Raw genomic sequence first — 17,260 nt, 5'->3', positions numbered from 1 at the left:
GACCCAGCCCTGACAGCTGGGTGTTCAGGGACGTGGACATGATCTGGGTGACCAGCATGGGTATCTTTTTCTCAGAACCAGGCTTTGGTTACAACTTACCTGGAAAAACAAGATAAAAGGGGGCCTACGCCTTAGGCAAGCTTCCTTCTTACTTTAAAGCCATCTTTCACTGGAGCTTCCTGCTTGACAGTGCAACTTTGTCACCCTCTGCTAAAGTTCTGCATTTACTTTAATTGGTGTTATCAGTCCTGTGTGTATTTCAATTCAGCATGAAACAAATTGACTGTCAGAAATCTGTTGAATTATTCACATTCCCATTAAACCAACACCAACTGTAATGTGCTCTATATTACAACATAGAAGCAAGGGCTGGTTTTGCCTGAAATACTGTTTTCAGAGTCATTCTCCCCACTGAGCATTTTTAGCTGAACACAATTCTCTGTCTATGTAAAGCGCACGGGTTAAGATAAATGCAATGGGGAATTGCTGGTGGCCTCTGCCCACCAGAGCCCATGGCCTGATCCCTGCCAGACACACACAGCTGGGGCTGGTGCAGGAGCAACGAGGACTGAACTCGACCTCGCTCAGCACCACCAGCATCCCAACCCTATCAGCAAATTATTATTGCAGTCTTCAAGTCATATTTAGTCTTCAGTGATTTAACCCAGCAGGTCCGTGTGTTGGGGGCTTAACTTGCCCAACACTCAGGCTCCTGCCTGCAGATCTACCCCAAAGTGGGTACACCACCCTCAGCACCAAGTAGCATAGAGCAGTTACTGAAGAAAACTGCTCTGAACCACAATGAAAATGTTAAAAAATAGGGGAAAAAAAAAAAAAAAAAAAAGGAGTCACACAACAAAAAAAGAAAGCCCTGGGTTTTAAAAACAAGAGTGCCATTTGGGAAGGTAAGCAGCTCTTGCATCATACCAGTTTACCAAACTAATTCTCTAGTAGTTAATAAGAAAAAGGAAGTATCAGATTGCCCCATATTTCTCAAAAACAACCAGGCAAAGTAAAGGATGGGACTGAGAAACACTCACCGTCTTGGCCTGAGGAGCACACAGCAAGCAGCCTTCCCTCCCACCAGGTTAACACCACAGGTGGGATCTCCCCAGCTCTGCCAGATTTAAGGGGCTGGCAGCAGGCAGCATGCTGGGAGGGAGCAGCCTTTAAAAGAGCAACCCATGTAATCTAGAAATTATACTATCTTCTTTGGAAATACAATTTCTGATCCTCATTTGTGCTGGACATCCCTGCACATTACACTTGTGCACGTATGTGGATGAATTAATGTGTGTGTATCTGTGTGTGTACGTGGCAAGAAGGATTTCACTTTCTTGCAGTGACTGCTTCTCACTACAGAAATAATAACACTTCAAATATTTTAAAACACTAACTAGATCCACTGCTGCTTTTATAAGAGAAGTATTTTTTTTTCCTTTTCACAGAGTGAGAAACCAAAATATCTCACATGTTATATTTGCAGAGGTACCTCATTCGGTGCAATCAGCTGCAGCTGGAAGCAGATAACAGCCCAGGTGGGCCCCAGGTGGGCGATCGCAGATACTGCAGCACTAAGCTGCACTGGCCCAGGTCACAGAGCCAACCTGGATGATGACAAGAAATCCCCCAATGACTGTGGGGTGGCAGCCCCGAGACTGCAGCTGGCCCACAGCTGAGGGCCCTGCCAAAACCTTTCAGAGATGCCTTCAATGCCAAGGCTGGCATCTGCTGCAGTAACATGTCAGCCCAGGAGCGACAGAGATGATTTCACTTTGATGTACAGAGCTAAATCAAAGCATGCCCACTAGGCATAATCCTCACTCTTCCATACGTCCCTAAACTCTGATTTGCTTTAAAATGTTTGATTTAAAACGCACATTGCGCTGGGAACGTGGGAAAAGGGATGAGGAGAGGCATAAGTAGGTGACTGTTAGGTGTGACCGGGAGGAAGGTGCTTGGTCCCAATGCCTCGGGAGCCGTCCCGAAGCACAGCACAGCTGAGCGTGCGTTACCTTGTCTAGCACACCCCCAGCACTGCTTCTTGTGCTTTTTTCTTGTCTTTTCAGGTTTCTGCTGCTCTGGAGCGCGGTCCTTATCATGTACCCAACCAGTCTGGCTGTCATCTCACTGACCTTCTCAAACTATGTCCTCCAGCCCGTCTTCCCTAACTGTATTCCCCCCTATAATGCCTCCAGGATCCTCTCCATGGTGTGTTTACGTGAGTATTTGCTTGTCGTGCGCACACAAAGCTTGCCTCTGTTTTGCGTGGGACGGCTCGAGGGGCCGCTCCAGCCAGGCTGGGGTCACGGCCACAACCCGAAAGCCAAGCGGGGAGGTCCCAGGACAGGCACCAGGACTGGTGTGGGATATTCAGTCCCTTCCCACTTGCCCACAGCAAGCACAGTGGGCTGGAGCGGGCATGATGGCGCCCAAATCCCTGCAGGTCCCCGGTGAAGTGGCGGCAGGTGAGCTTGTGGGATGGGGCAGTGCTGTGCTCCCTGCAGGGCCACCTGGCACGGGGGACCCACCAGCACGGATTACCCACCACCATTTGGGCCCTTTCCAGTCTTCTTTTACGTTCACAAATGCAAGCATGTAGGAAGCGCAGCACCCCACCGGCTCTGAGTTAATCACTTACGGAGCCGGCAAAAGCAAACCAGATCTGTGGGCACCGGAGACGTTCACCGTTTCCGTGAGGAGGCGGCCGATCCCAGCACGCTGAGCACTGCTCAGGCACAGTTACTAGAGCTGGGGGGAGCCCCCACCAGCAGTGCCCGAGGGGGGAAAGCTGCTGGCTGCCAGGGATGCCCCTGCAGCGGGGAGTCTCCTGGGGAAAGGCAACGCTCCTCCTCACCCTCGCTCCCGGCCACGCTAGAGCTCCCCGCGGGAACATGCGCATCAGTCTGTGTTTTTCAATGCTTTGACTGTGTGTTCTTAAATAAACGTAATTTCATTTCACTGAATTCAGCCTTTTGCTCTCCAGTCCTCCTGACCTGGGTGAACAGCTCCAGCGTTCGATGGGCAACGCGCATTCAGGATATATTTACGGCAGGAAAACTTCTAGCCTTGGCCCTTATCATTATTGTGGGCTTCATACAGATCTTTAAAGGTACTCTGTGAGACAGCTCTAACACGGGTATGGTACTGTTGATAGACTTGATTTTTCCCACTTATTGCACTGTTTCCTCCTTACAAACTGACCCGAAGGAGCGCTGGGTTTAGCTGAGCCGCAGGGCTGTATACTCACACTGCCGTGGAAAGGATGGCACAACAGAGAAATCAGCTGTATCCCCTTAAACAAGTCCCCTTCCGTCCCGCCTTGTCGGTTTTGATAGGATAAAGGAGGGCAGCTGAAGACATTGCAGAATAGTTACTGAAATTTTTTAATCTGTTGCATGTTCCTTAAATTTGAAGTGCTCTGGGTGTAAAATGAATAAGTGATGCTGGGCTCTGCGCAGGAGGACAGCCGCTTCATTTTGGGCACTAGTCCAATTTCCTACAAAAAGTCACTTAAAAGATTAAAAATAGGTCAAAAAGAGTCTTGCTGATTCACCAACTTAATGGAAAGCAGGGAGCACAAAAGGCTCACAATGTTTTTATCATGTATATGATGAGTCATATAAAGGAAGATGAAATATGACATTTACAGAGAGCAGAAAACTTGCTTTCTTGGTGGAAATAGTCCCACAATCTTGACAAACCTTCCAGCCCCATAGACATTTTATTTTTCAGTATTTCTACTAAACACCACCAAACTCTTGTAAAAGAAAACCACGTTAAGAACAGGTAGGAATTAGCCCCGTCAAGGAGCCATCCTCAGACAGTGCAGGTCGGTCCCATGAGTCACGGTGGTGACACGGGCGCCACGGCACAGAGGGAGCAAGGGATGCCCGTGCGTACAGCCCAAGCTGCCTCCCCAGGACACCGTCCTGCAGAAAGCACTGCAAGTACAACGTCAGCCCATGGTGACCTCTAGAACATGAAGAGCGTGAATTCCCAAATCCAATAAAAAAATAAAAGAATAAAACCCCAAAGTTTACCTATTTCCCGGTGTCTCTGGTAGGTAGCACCTCTCTAGGGGTGGCTTAACCTCTTGCTTGCGCTCTCTGTGCAGGAAGCTATGAAGAGCTGACACCAAGCAACGCATTCAATTTTTGGATGACTCCATCGGTGGGGCATTTAGCGTTAGCTTTTCTTCAAGGGTCGTTTGCGTTCAGTGGCTGGAACTTCTTGAACTATGTAACAGAAGAACTGGTTGATCCCCGCAGGCAAGTACCCATTTCCATGCCATCCACATTTTCGTGAAGTTCTGAGACATTGGAGCCATCTGGTAATATTATTAATTTAATAAGCTGCGGCAGTGTTAGTGCAGGTCTATGGGACCGGTCTTTCTAAAGGAGAGAGAGATTTTTTGTTTAGAACAGATAGCAGGCAAGTTAAAGAAACACTGAAATTAAGAATATATTGCACAAGGCATTAACTGGATCAAACTAGCCTATCGATAAAGTTTATCTTTACAGCACTATCAAATCATACAGTGCTTCTACTGCAGAAATTAACCATTGATGAGATGCCGCACTCATCAATAGGGAGATTAATAGGAATTAATAGGGAGATTCACTGCTACTGGAAAAATGTGGAATCACATGGGAAGACACTTGGTTTTTTCACCCAAAGGGGATCTTCCACAGACACCTGAAAGAGAAGGTCAGAGAGCCATTGTGCGGTGAGGGCAGCACTCCCTACCCCAGCGCGGCCGCAGGCACTTGCCCGCCGGGGCGACCAACATCGGGTCACTGCTGGTCCTGGGTACGGGAAGGGGCTTGGAAATGATTTATCACAAGCAGGCTGGCAAAGCTGGAGGGAAAGTAATTTTAGTTTAGTAAAGCAAAGCTCAAACTTTTCAGCATTTCTGAGCTGATGAAGCAGAATGACGAACGCCAAGAGCAGCTCTTGGAGCGTTAGTTATTTCTGGGCATTCAACGCACACAGCAATTAAACAAGGAGAAGTTTAAGCTGTTACACAGCCTGGATGGAAATTAATTAAAGCTGCAGCCTTACCAGTGGCTTTGCACACGCCTTCACACCAGTGGTGGTAAAGTGAATGTCCAGAGATCTTGGCAGGAATAAAGAAAGTGTGGTAATGTGTTCCCTCAATAAAACACCAACATTTTGATGGACCACCACAATTTCAAAGCTGAATAATGAAAAGTTATGACTTAAATAAGGCAAATATGGCCTCAGTTGAGAAATAAAAAGGATGGACTTTTATTTATTATTTTTGCAGCCTCTAAGGGAAAACTAAAATATAAAGAAGTAATCGGATAACCAAAAAGACTTCCCATTTTTACTAAATCTGTTCAAAATCACAAAGGTTAAATACTTTTTTAAAAAACTTTTTTCCAAATCTGACTCTGAGAAAAATGCGTTATTGTGTTAGATATAGAACGGTTCAAGTATCCACCTCTAAAGAGGTCTCTGGATCCCGTTCCTTTCCAGAGCAGGTGAAGGCAAAGCAAAACAAGGCATTTTATTCCACCACGGGTGCCTGTACCCAGGGCTATTGAGAAATGGTTATTTCATTTTTCAGCAACATGCTGCCTCAATCCCAACCAACGGCCCAAAGGGAGCATGTGGTGGTTTTGCCCCACGGAGCTCCCCTCTGCAGACGTGGCGTTTCATAGCACTTCCAGCCTTCTCCAACCTGCAGCGGCTCAAAGAGCCAGTGGAAGCGCGGCTCCTCTCCAAAGAAACTGCTGATGAACCCACAGCTGGGTGATGTCCCCCGGGCCGTACACGGTTGTTGTGGTCTCGCTGTGCATGACTGTAATTTCTTATCTACCCTCCTAATTCTTTTATTAGGAACCTACCTCGTGCCATATTCATATCCATCCCATTGGTGACATTTGTGTATACGTTCACCAACATTGCATATTTCACTGCCATGTCACCCCAAGAGCTCTTGTCCTCCAACGCTGTGGCGGTAGTAAGTAAACCATTCCCTGGATGTCTAAAATACACTTTGATTTCGGTTCTGTGCTTTGCAGTATATTTCAGTTTCTCTGCCTTCTGTTGCTTTAGACTTTTGGTGAAAAGTTACTGGGCTATTTTTCCTGGGTTATGCCAGTCTCAGTGGCCCTATCTACATTTGGAGGAATAAATGGATACCTTTTTACCTCATCAAGGTTAGATGGAGTACAATTTTATGAACGTTATCTAATATGGGGAGGGGCTGTTTTAATTTAATTTGCTAAAGAAATGCTAGCTAGACATTTTGGATGTTGTAGAGCATGAGGTCGTTGTTGGGCATGTTGGATACATTCAGTTATGAATTGCTCTGTTTTGAATCAGCAAATATAATATTGAATCGCGGAATCTCTTGCAAAATAATCCTTACAAGCTACTGAAAGTGTCTGTAGATGTGGAATCATTCACAGTAAGATGTGAATGCAGCTTTAGCGTGGAACCAAAGTCACTTTACATCAATACAGCTCCAGTAGCTACAAGCTGAACTGTGCTTTGCTCAAAGAGGAGTTTTAGGGCCTGGTGCTGTTCCCAGTTAGAGACATTCTCATTCCTGTGCTGGAAAAAACTCCTTTCAGACAAGATACTTTGCATGCATACTTCTGGTAATGGGACCAGAATCTGTAAGGACTATTTATGTTAGTTGACCTATCTGAACTTAATTTAAAAGTTATAAATGTTTTTTTGAGGAAACAATCCAAGTCTTAAGTACCTTGGGAAAGTTATTTGTCTCAGCACTTTCATGAATATCATGAGATGCAACAAATCTGAGTGCATATGTAACAGGTTAAACACTTAAAAATGAAATCTGAAGGCATGTTAAACCTTATCCAAACCCCTTTTGACACTGGAAATATTATCTATGAGGGGTTTTTTATGCCTTGGCTATGTATGGCTGATCACCTCACAATCTTCACAGTATTCATCCCACCCTGGGTAAGGAGGCGATGATGGTCAGCAGGCAGGAACTGAACAGATTTCAGTCCTCCTCCTCAGAGATAATTTGCTATCTCAGAGCAATCCGTTTCACAGATGACATTAGCTGTTACAGGCCTCGTGTCATGAAGGATCTAGTTCAAATAACTTACGCCAGGTTACGCAGGCAGTCTCTAGTGGGCTTCCCAGTCGCAGCCCAGCACACACTGGCCGCAGCTCCCTTCCATGCCAAGACCGATGCAGGTGGTTGAGATTAGAGGTGTTACATGGCTAGATATTGAAGAGGCTGCTGTACACCCAGTGGATTCAGCATTACTGTTCTTATTTCCAGGCTATGTTTCTCCGGCGCCCGCGAAGGCCATTTGCCGAGTTTGCTCGCCATGATCCACGTCAAGCACTGCACGCCCATCCCCGCCCTGCTCGTTTGTGTAAGTTTTACCGTCCCTGCCCTGTCGCCCTACAAACTGCTCTTAGAAATACTGAATCATACAGGGGAGAGCTGGAAAAATCCTTGAGAAGCCATTTTACCCCAGAGGAGGAGAAGCGAGCAGGCCTGGAGTGCTGCTGCTGGGTGTTGGCTGAGCAGCTCCAATGGCCCCAGAGAGGAGCAGCCTTCAGCCTCCGAAATAATCTCTCCCACTCCCAACCATCCATGATGCTTGGAGGGTTTCCCTCATACCTAACTTGAGCTGCAGTATAAGCCCGTTACCACTTGTCCTACCCACAGCAGAGACAGAGATTGGCTTTTGAAACAGAGATAATTCATTTAAGAAAAGACAAGCTCTTTTGACCAATTTTGCCTGCTCTCCACAAACATTTGGAAATCCCCATGGTCACTGTGAATCCCATTCAAGCAGGGCTGGTTTATATCCCGCCACCAAAGCCAGAGGCATGGTGGGTCCCAGGGAGAAGACAAAGTGCTCCAAAAGTTACTTACTCTCAATGAGCAAGACATCTTGTGAGGGATGACTGGACAGTGCTCTGAGGACCAGGGGTATTTCTTTGGTGTGGGCCAAAAAATTAAGCAGGGACAATGATTACAGTGGCCCTGAATAAAGCATCTGCTGAACAGTACATCAGGCAGACAAGAGGTCACCTGCAAAGACCAGAAACCAATGGGCCAAGTGTTGGGAGGGTTTGGGGCTGGTCAGGTTGCTGGTGTGCTCCCATGGGAAGATTTCTCTAAGTTTTTATACAGCATGAATGTCCACGATACTAGTGGCTTACAGAAGTTATTATTTGAAACAAAGCACTTTATACGCTTTTACCAATAGTGAAGCTAGAACATGTGATGGGTTTTACTGTGGTGTAGATGTTGAAGAGGGAAATGATTCCTGGTGCTGCCGTCCCTGGCTGCGTGGCCCAAGCAAGGGCATTCCCCAAAGGGCATTTGCTTGAAATCTCGGCTGCATCAACTGCTGCCAACTGCAGATTTGCCACCGATATCAAAACAGCGAGGGTTTGACCCCAGATGCACTAGGAAGCTGCACATTTATGTGTCTCTTGGCTCTCACAGCAATTCTGGCACACTATACCCAGACCAAATTTCACCAAATAAGCCTCCTGCACATTCCACTTTTGTGACAAATTACCCGTCTAGCTGAGGCTTTATGGCATTCCTGGGGCTTAGTGCCTCACCACAAACACCTCATGCGTTGCCCGTGCAGGGTTTCAGGGTAAACTGCCCACGATCTGCCCTGCCTGGGCAGCCGGAGAGCACTGGCCCCATCACAGGCTCCCACCAGGCAGTTCGGCTCCCCTGGTGCCGACGAAGCAGAACTCATTTGTTCTTGAAAATGCATCGGCTGAAATAACACACTACGCTGGAAGAAACACACTGAGTTTCAGAGGCTATTTGCTGTGAAACAGCCCCTACACGAGCGGGCTGCCTGGGCCAAGCTGGCTGATCCATCAGGCGCACACCAGCCCCCCCCGCCTTGAACTACAGCGCAAATCACAGAGCCAACGCTGCATGTCAGTTCATCGCTTGAAGGCATTTTAATGCAGCTCAGGGTATATCAAATGCTGCTAGGAAATATTAATTTCTTAACAAAGAGAAATATAAAAATAATGTAGTGTAGGCAGCTACAATAGCAAACTGGGTCAGACTTCAGGCAAACCTCATTAATACATCAGGTTCCCTTTTCCTTTCCCATGAATCACACCTCGCTCTTCGCATGGAGAAAGGTTTCTTTGTACCTGGAGAAAGGCCTTTTTAACATTACCAGTGAGAGCCGTGTTTTTACTAATCCTTTCAAAAATCAAGGGGCCAAGCTGAATGTAAAATAAACAGGCTGGGGTTTTTTTGCAAGGCAGCAGGGAGCGGCCAGCCATCAGTGGCAGGAGACGGTCGTGTGTGCGTACGACACCGTGTGCCTGCCCGAGGAAAGCAGGGAGCATGTTACACGACCCTAATGACACAAATCACTGTCCTATTTTAAATCCATTTTGTGGTGAGACCGCTCAACACGGTGAAATCCCCTGCCAAGCCTGCGAGGCTTTGAGCAGGGGTGCAGAGGGACCAAAGGGTCTTTTGATTGCGGTGGAGCGTAACTCCAGGTGCTGGTGGTGCCGAAGCCCTCCCTCCCGAGAGGGCTTTGCTATTGAAACAGCTAATTAAGAAAAGGGGACATAAGCAAAAAGAGAGCCTGGAGTAACAGCCCCAAATCCTGAGCGTTCTCTGGAGGGATTTGGATATTCAGTTTCCTTCAGGCCCTGGCCACCAGCACACAACATTCGTAGGACCGGTACGTGGTGCAGGCAGGGGCTCAGCTCAGCTCCTGAGGTACCAACGGGCAGGGGTGCGGGACCCGAGGACCAACCTCCCTGGCCCCCAAGCTGGCACTCCTGGCTTTACAGAGTTACGCAGAAATACAGTGCGAACAAGCAAGCGTAGGCGTGGAAATTTCCACCATCCATCTGCCAGTTTCCAAACACGAGTAATGCTCAAAAGATTAATGATGCCAGTCATCTGCAGCATGAGCTGTGGGCTGGTGGGGGGAAAGGGCAAAGCTCTCATTCTTTATGATGTACAGGGCACCCGCAACAACATGATAGTGCACTGACCACAACGCGTTAGGCTGCAGAAATCCTGCTTTTATCAGAAATCCTCACTAGAGGCTTCAATAGCTTTTAAAACACACAACAGAAACTGGTGAGTGCGGCCACGGGGAGCTCTGCCAGTGCTCCCAGCCCTTCCTGGCCACGGGCAGCAGAGCCACCTCTGCCAGCACCCTGGGGTGGTTATAAACAGACCCGCTGGTCTCGGGCTTCGGCATGCTCCGGGTAACCCCGAAGCCCCGCTCAGCCCCAGCCCTGGGGGCACAGCTCAGGGGTAACACATCGAACTGCAGAGGGGAGCAGACACCCAGTGAGGGCCATAAACAGGAGTTTAACTGCTTTTATGGGTTTTTTGCTTGGTTTTATTGCTTTTCAGCTACTTTTTCTAGTAATGACCCAAGTAAGACCATGCTTCTCTCTTTTCAGTGTTTGGCCACTCTTGTCATCATGCTTGTTGGAGACACGTACACGCTAATCAACTACGTGTCATTTATTAACTACCTCTGCTATGGAGTGACAATTATAGGCCTGATCGTGTTACGCTGGAAGAAACCCAAAATCTTCAGACCTATCAAGGTGACAATGTTAGAGCTAAATCTCTTGGTCGCAATAGCGACGAGAAGGGTGGGACGGGCACACCAAGCCCTCCATTCTCTTCTTTTGAAGAACGGTTTATTTTTGATGTAGCAGTAATGCTTTAAGGTCCCAAACCACGCCCCAAAGTGCCATTAGTGTAAAAACAGGATACACAGGCAGATCCCTTGTGAACTTGCTGGGATGAGCAGAGAGGATGACAGCGGTGGAGGGAATGGGGTCCTGCAGGCCCCCACAGCCCCCCACCACCGGTCAGCCACTGCTGTTGCTCTGCACAGTCGTGCTCTGCTCTGCTCTCTCCTGCCAGGTGAACCTCCTCGTCCCCATCACTTACCTGGCGTTTTGGGCATTTCTGCTGATCTTCAGCTTATACTCCGAGCCGGTTGTCTGCGGAGTTGGACTCATCATCATTTTAACTGGAGTGCCAGTGTTTTTTCTCGGAGTCTACTGGAGAAATAAACCAAAGTGTGTAAATAGGCTCATAGGTAAGCCAGCGCCGCGGGGCCTCGCTGCGCTCTGGGGGCCGCTGGTCGCGCTCAGGTCCCCGGGGATCTGCTTAACCTCTGCCGCACCGGCACAAAAACAGCCGGGCAGCCACCCACGCGAGCCCCACCGCCGCTCTCGGTCACAGGCAGCCCCTGGGCAGGACGCGGCTCTGGCTTCAGCAGCGGTTTCGTGGCCGGACAGCACTTGCCTTTGAGCAGCTGCTTTTCTCGCTCCTGGGTGCATTTGCCTCCTTTCATACCCCCGGGCATCTCCCCGCCCGCTCCGCTCGCTGACAGTGGCCTGTCCTGGGGCACTTGCACAGGGCTATCACTTCAAGCACATGAAGACTAAATGAGCTATCACAAAAGGACTAATAAATGGCTGAGCGCTTTGCCTCCCTCCTGCCCTGCTTCCCTCCTGCTGTGCCACCAGCATGTCCCACTGCACAAGCCCCACGTGGCACGATGAATTATTTCATACTCAAAGGATAACAAAGCCTTACTTTATTACTCACGTAAAATTAAAACTGCACCTAAGTCTTTTATGTTTGGGTTGTGTTTGGCTTTTAGTTGTTTTGCTCCGAGGTGAGGACTTTCAAAGCAGCAAGCCAGGCCCTGCGCTCTGACCGGAGGGTTTCCACCAGCTGTGGTGGGGCTCCACTGCCGACAGCTCCCCAAGACCAGCGGTGCCCACCGCTGCTGCAGGGCTGACGCGGTGCCAGGAGGGCTGGCGCCGGGCAGCTCTGTGAGGGCTAAAGGTGCCCAGGCTTCACCTGCCCCTGCTTCACAACCGCTGTCTTGTGGCCGAGCTGGAGATGCCAAGGGGTGGAGGGGCGGGGGGCCGTGCAGCAGGGCTGAGCAGCCCCGGTGGGACGATGCACATTCGTTCACGCGTTGCATCGTCCCGCTTTTGTTCAGAAGAGCTTGAGCATCCCCCCATTAACCACCCGGACGTTTGCTCTTCGCAGAGTCCATGACGTGCTGGGGACAGAAGCTGTGTTTTGTGGTCTACCCTCAGGGGGAAGTTGCCGAGGAGGAAGAGGCACCTTCGGCCCGCTCTCGGCCACCGGCGAGCAAGATGGCCCTGAGGAAATAAGACGCGGCCTCCGAGGCTGGAGTGGCTTCTGTTTACATGCTGATTTTTGCAAAAAATTTTTCTGTAAAAAAAAAAAAAAAATGTTTTTAGAGCTCCAATAGTGAAGCCCATAAAATGAGCTACCCCGTTTATGGCATCTGTAGCTTTTAGTTTTTCCCTAAAGAAAAAAGAAAAAAAAAGAGGGGAAAAAAAAAGAAAAAAATAAAATATAAAATAAGGCACTGGTTGTTTTTTTCTGGCAACACACTTGCTCAGCAAGGGAAAGCAGCACAGATACAGCTCTGGAATACTGATTTTAGCCGCCATGAGGATCCATCAGAGACATACAAATTCCAGCATTTCAAAAGTAGGGCAGCTCCCAACACAAAATCAAAGTGGAGAAACCAAGCGAAAGCGAGGAGACCCTGGACACCCATCCCAGCAGGAACATTCCAGTTGCTGCCCCTGGGTGGGGTGAATCCCCACGGAACACATGAGGTTTCAAACTTACAATCCAAAAGCTCATCATTCCACAGACCTGCAAGAACAAAACGTGCCCATCCGAGCACCCAGCACCAGCACAGCCGGCCCCACCACGGGCAGGGTCATCGCCCTGAACACTGACCAGCCTGGGCAGACCCCGGAGTACAGGGTACCAAATCAACAGCCCCCTTGACTGTTCAGACATCATTCGGTGACACAGAGAAAAAAAAATACAGAAGTAGCGACAAAATCTCGAGTAGCTCAATTTTGCAGCATTTTTGCAAAGGCGGAGCCGGGTTCCTGTATCCCGGATGGGGACAGAGCTCATTGCACCGCCCGGGAACCCTTGCGTGAAGCTCAGCACGATCCAGGTGCCAACGGGGCAAGGACGGGGATGTGGAGGGGTTGGCAGCGGGCTCAGCCGTGGGAACTTGAGGGAAACGGGAGCGAAGCCCAACATGTCTCCTTTTTACTGAAGTGTCAGGTGATGCCACGTCGCTTCAGAGACAAGTTCCCCATTTCAGCTCTGCTCAGCCAAGTAACAAGCCTAAATCATTCTCACATCAGATGCTCTTTAGAAAGTGTTTTGCATAATTTATTTGTGGCAAACACTAGGGAAAAAATCTAGTTCACGTATTTAATTAATATATAGAGATTTGCTGCTGTAGCAATATGGCCACTTTCACACCAAAGAATCTTTTGAAAATGCAAAATGCGAGAACACCTCTGGGCAATATTTTGAATCGCTACTATTCTTTTGCAACTTTTGAAAACAAAACCTTCAGTAGCCTTGGTAAGAGCCATGTGAATTTAATTTTAAAAGTATCTTTCTATGTATTACAGACCCTGGTACAAAAATAAAGGCTTCATTATCTCTTAGTTTGTCAAGTACCACACGCTCTACAAAGATTAAAGATTAGACTCAAAAGAAGGAGCAAGCTCAAGGAATGTATCTTTCCAACACAATTCATTATTCAGAAGTATTTTTATTTTTAAATATCTGTCCATCTCTCTCTGAACTTTCAGATGGTAGACACTAAAAAGAAACACAACTTACACTCTTATCTTTGTATAAAGCTGCTAATCGTAAGAGATTAAAATATATATTTAGCTAAAGAAAAAGGTGTGGATTTGTGTGTACGTATGCACACATGTAAAGAGAGATTCCACGTTTTAAATAATGTTACAAATATATAAAGTTTGCTAATGAAAATCATATATTTTCAGCTTGCTTTTCTTAAAAAAAAAAAAAAAAAAAATCACAGCACACCTCCCCTATTTCTACTAGCTAAGCACCACCTGAACACTTAACCCATGTCAGAGGCTCTCACGGCTGAGTCTTATTTTCCATAGTTCAAAATCCACTTTCTGCAGTATAATTTCCAACAGATTAATTTTTTCAGTAACTTTATTCTCTAGTGGGAAAATTAAATGCATTATAGCACCAGCAATAATGACTGCTTTCAGAATTGCTAAGTTTTGGTGTGGTTTTATGTTTGTTTGTTTAAATAATTAAGGTATGGAAATCAGCCAGCACGGAACTTTGCAGCTCTTGAGACAAGTCTGTATGGTAATGAGAAAGGTAGTAGCAGCAATAATAATAACAATAATAATAATAATAATCATAATGGTTCTGTAACTGGTACCAAGGCTTTCCTTGGCTATTGTCTAAGAAAATCAAAAGCAAAATTAAAGGACCAATTGCTTCATGGTTGTTAACTGGATTCGGCTCAAATTTTCCTTGATTATACTGCCATGCTTTAAAATAATCAACATTTGGCCTTAAAACAGTATGGTTGAGTAGAGCTCATCTTCGAATTACATACCAATCCCCAAAACCTGTTCCATGACGTCTTATTTTCAGGAACAGCTTCATCTGTGCTCCCAACACAACATATATTATTTTTCAAAGACTTTGCAAAAGTTAGTTCCTGATGTATACGATTTCTAACCATAGAAATCAATGTACAGAACTAGAAAGATAAATTCATATGCTAAATGAAATTTAGCAGGATGCTCAACCCTGTGTGATTTTTCCAAAAAGTGAAGCAACAGGCCCCAAGGAGACATGAGTATTTTAAAGCCCGCTGAACAACAGGAAAACCCTGAGACAGCTGACACTACAGTATGTCAAGAATATTGTGATATTTGATACAGACAAGCAAGTTGTTACCAAAAGAAAGGAGTTTAAACAAAGCTTCAAAATCAGTGCAATACTATTTAAGAATATATATTATATGCTATTATATTTATGTAGCTTAAAATATTAGAGGCTATAATGCAGGAAAATACTCTGTGTTGTTTATTCTTTTAGTGCTGGCAATAATACAGCATTTGGAGAATTTCAGAGGGAAAACAAGATAATGCAAATATTACCAAAAGTATCACCTTTAAGTCAGCTTTACACCCTGCAAAGTCAATGAAAGATGTATTGGATTATTCTTATCTGCACTATCACAGTACGGAGAGAAGGAGCAACAGATCATGACGTCACTGCGCTACGCACTGTGCAAAACAGAGACAGGGAAGACAGGCCCTGTCCCGCACACGATGGCATTCGGGAGGGAGAGGAGCTGGGTGGGCACCAGGGGGAAGCACAGGGAGAACAAGGCAGAGCTGCTGCTGCTGGTCCAGCCACTCTCAAGTATTTTAATTTTAGTAAGAAAGTGGTTGTTGTCAGTTCACATCAGTACATAAACCAGAAGAGTTTGATCTCAGCAGGGTCATGGACAGAGACTCATATCAGGTCAGAGCTTTCACCCAACTTAGGACCGATGAGTCACAGTGTATTTAATACTACATTTGAGTTGGCAGCATCTTTACAGAAAATGGCATCCAAAAATACGCAGACAAAATTTCATTAGTCGCACTCAATCACTTCTCAAAGTGCAACCCTGACTCAGCCTTCGATCACGGGACCAGAGCTGGTAGCTCCACAAGACCACCACCATCACCTGGCAAGGAGCTGTACAGGGCTGGGCAGCCCGGCACTGAGCCATTTCCGTGAACAAGCCAATGCTGTGAAAGCAAACGTGCTTAGACACATTTAGCTGAAGCTAAATAAAATGACTCATCTTTGAGGGGGAAGCAAACAAATGAACAAACAAACAAACAACCCCCAGCAAACATACTGTCCCACGCTTCATTTTCAGAGGCCTTTGTCAAGGTATTTCTCATGTTTCAGTCTCTCGTGAATTCTTGAAACCTTGAAAACAAACCCCGTTTGCTTTCCAGCCCCTTTGTGCCAAGCACTGAGTGACATGAAGTTAGCAATTATTCAGCTGCTGAGAGGTTTTATGAGATACTGAAGTACACATCATAAATGAAAATGTTTTTTAAAAAAAAAAGAAGGGTAAATCTTGCTGGAATTTGTTTTTCTAAAGCTTTAGAGTTCGGATGGGTGTGCCCTGTCTCGGGAGGATGCACCCACCTGGGTCACCACCTCCGACTCCAGTTGTGAATACAGGCAAAGCCTCTTTGGCTTTTTAAACCTCTCCCCCTTGTTCCTCAAGGCTTCTCACTGGTGCCCTAACTTCAGCGAGAAACTTCTGCGCTTGGATACATGAAAAACAAAAATCCAAGGAAAAGGCTTAGAAAGTGGCCAAGAGAGGCAGAGAGGCCAAAAAGAAATTTGTCTTAAAGTCCTAAAGTAAAAGAGAGTGATATAAGATAGGGAGACCAAGATGGCATCGTAAGGCAGGAAACATATAGAATGAAGAGGGAAATAAAACATAAACCTCTACCACTCATGTCAGCCTTGGTCACTGTGTAAACCCTGCAGCCAGGAGCACAAGAGTCGGCAACTGAAAGGGGAGGATGGCTTATTGAACAGTTTGCGAGGGTAACAGCTTGACAAGAGAGAGGAGATGGGGTTTGCCACCTGTGAGTTCAGGTCACAGGCCATTTGTACTGGACTTACCCTAACGCCTGCCTGGGAGATTAAAACTCAGTTTCCTGCAAAGATCAAAAATCCTGAAATAAGTAAAAGCAGTTATTCTCCCTCTGAGAAAGGTCTGATTAAAAAATACGTAATTCCCTCACGGCTTTTCAAGTTAGCTCCCTGGTTTGTCATAAGATGTACCTGTTGTGCTGGACAGACTGTCGAACTCTGCTTCAAACGCACAGGTATCCTTTATTACTCCATTTTATGGGCTATATTCATTTCGGCCTCACATCGGGATACAGTTTGCAGTATTACTGCTTCTGCCACTCTCATCACAGCTGAATCAGCACTTCATGTTGAAGCAAAGCAAACACTCCTTCTACTAGGTTAGGAGGCATTATTCCTCTGCATCAAGCCGTGTCCTCCCATCCTTCATGGCTACAAATAAATCTGGATGACCATAAAGTCTGTCCAATTCTCTTCAATACAGATAAACATTTCAAAGTCTGTAGAGTAAATCTCTGTCAACACAAAATAACTCAGCCTCCACCTTCTGCCAAAAAACAGCAGGATATTGCCAGCAGTGCCCTCCAAAGCACAGGCTGGGAAGGAGAAGCATCAGCAAAACAAGCATTGCCCTCAGCAACGGGAATGAGAGGCTGTACTTCAGAAAATTTTCTTTTTTAAACCACCTAAAGCGTCATACGCTTCAGGGCT

The 17,260-nt window shown here is 46.7% G+C and overlaps 1 protein-coding gene across 1 annotated transcript in view; it reads left to right on the top strand.

Annotated features, from left to right (window-relative positions):
• The window catches only part of SLC7A10 (solute carrier family 7 member 10), a 41,006-nt gene extending 28,808 nt beyond the window's left edge, over positions 1-12,198 (top strand). The window contains exons 3-11 of the mRNA XM_068411671.1: positions 2,070-2,221; positions 2,987-3,112; positions 4,118-4,271; positions 5,866-5,989; positions 6,085-6,188; positions 7,295-7,391; positions 10,450-10,599; positions 10,925-11,102; positions 12,071-12,198. Coding sequence (XP_068267772.1) covers positions 2,070-2,221; positions 2,987-3,112; positions 4,118-4,271; positions 5,866-5,989; positions 6,085-6,188; positions 7,295-7,391; positions 10,450-10,599; positions 10,925-11,102; positions 12,071-12,198 — 1,213 coding nt within the window. The remainder of the gene's footprint in view (positions 1-2,069; positions 2,222-2,986; positions 3,113-4,117; positions 4,272-5,865; positions 5,990-6,084; positions 6,189-7,294; positions 7,392-10,449; positions 10,600-10,924; positions 11,103-12,070) is intronic.
• The last annotated feature ends 5,062 nt before the right edge of the window (positions 12,199-17,260 follow it).

The sequence above is a fragment of the Nyctibius grandis genome, chromosome 12 (genome assembly GCF_013368605.1).
Source record: "Nyctibius grandis isolate bNycGra1 chromosome 12, bNycGra1.pri, whole genome shotgun sequence".
NCBI classification, from domain to species: Eukaryota; Metazoa; Chordata; class Aves; order Nyctibiiformes; family Nyctibiidae; genus Nyctibius; species Nyctibius grandis.
This window is presented reverse-complemented; position numbering and strand designations above follow the sequence as displayed.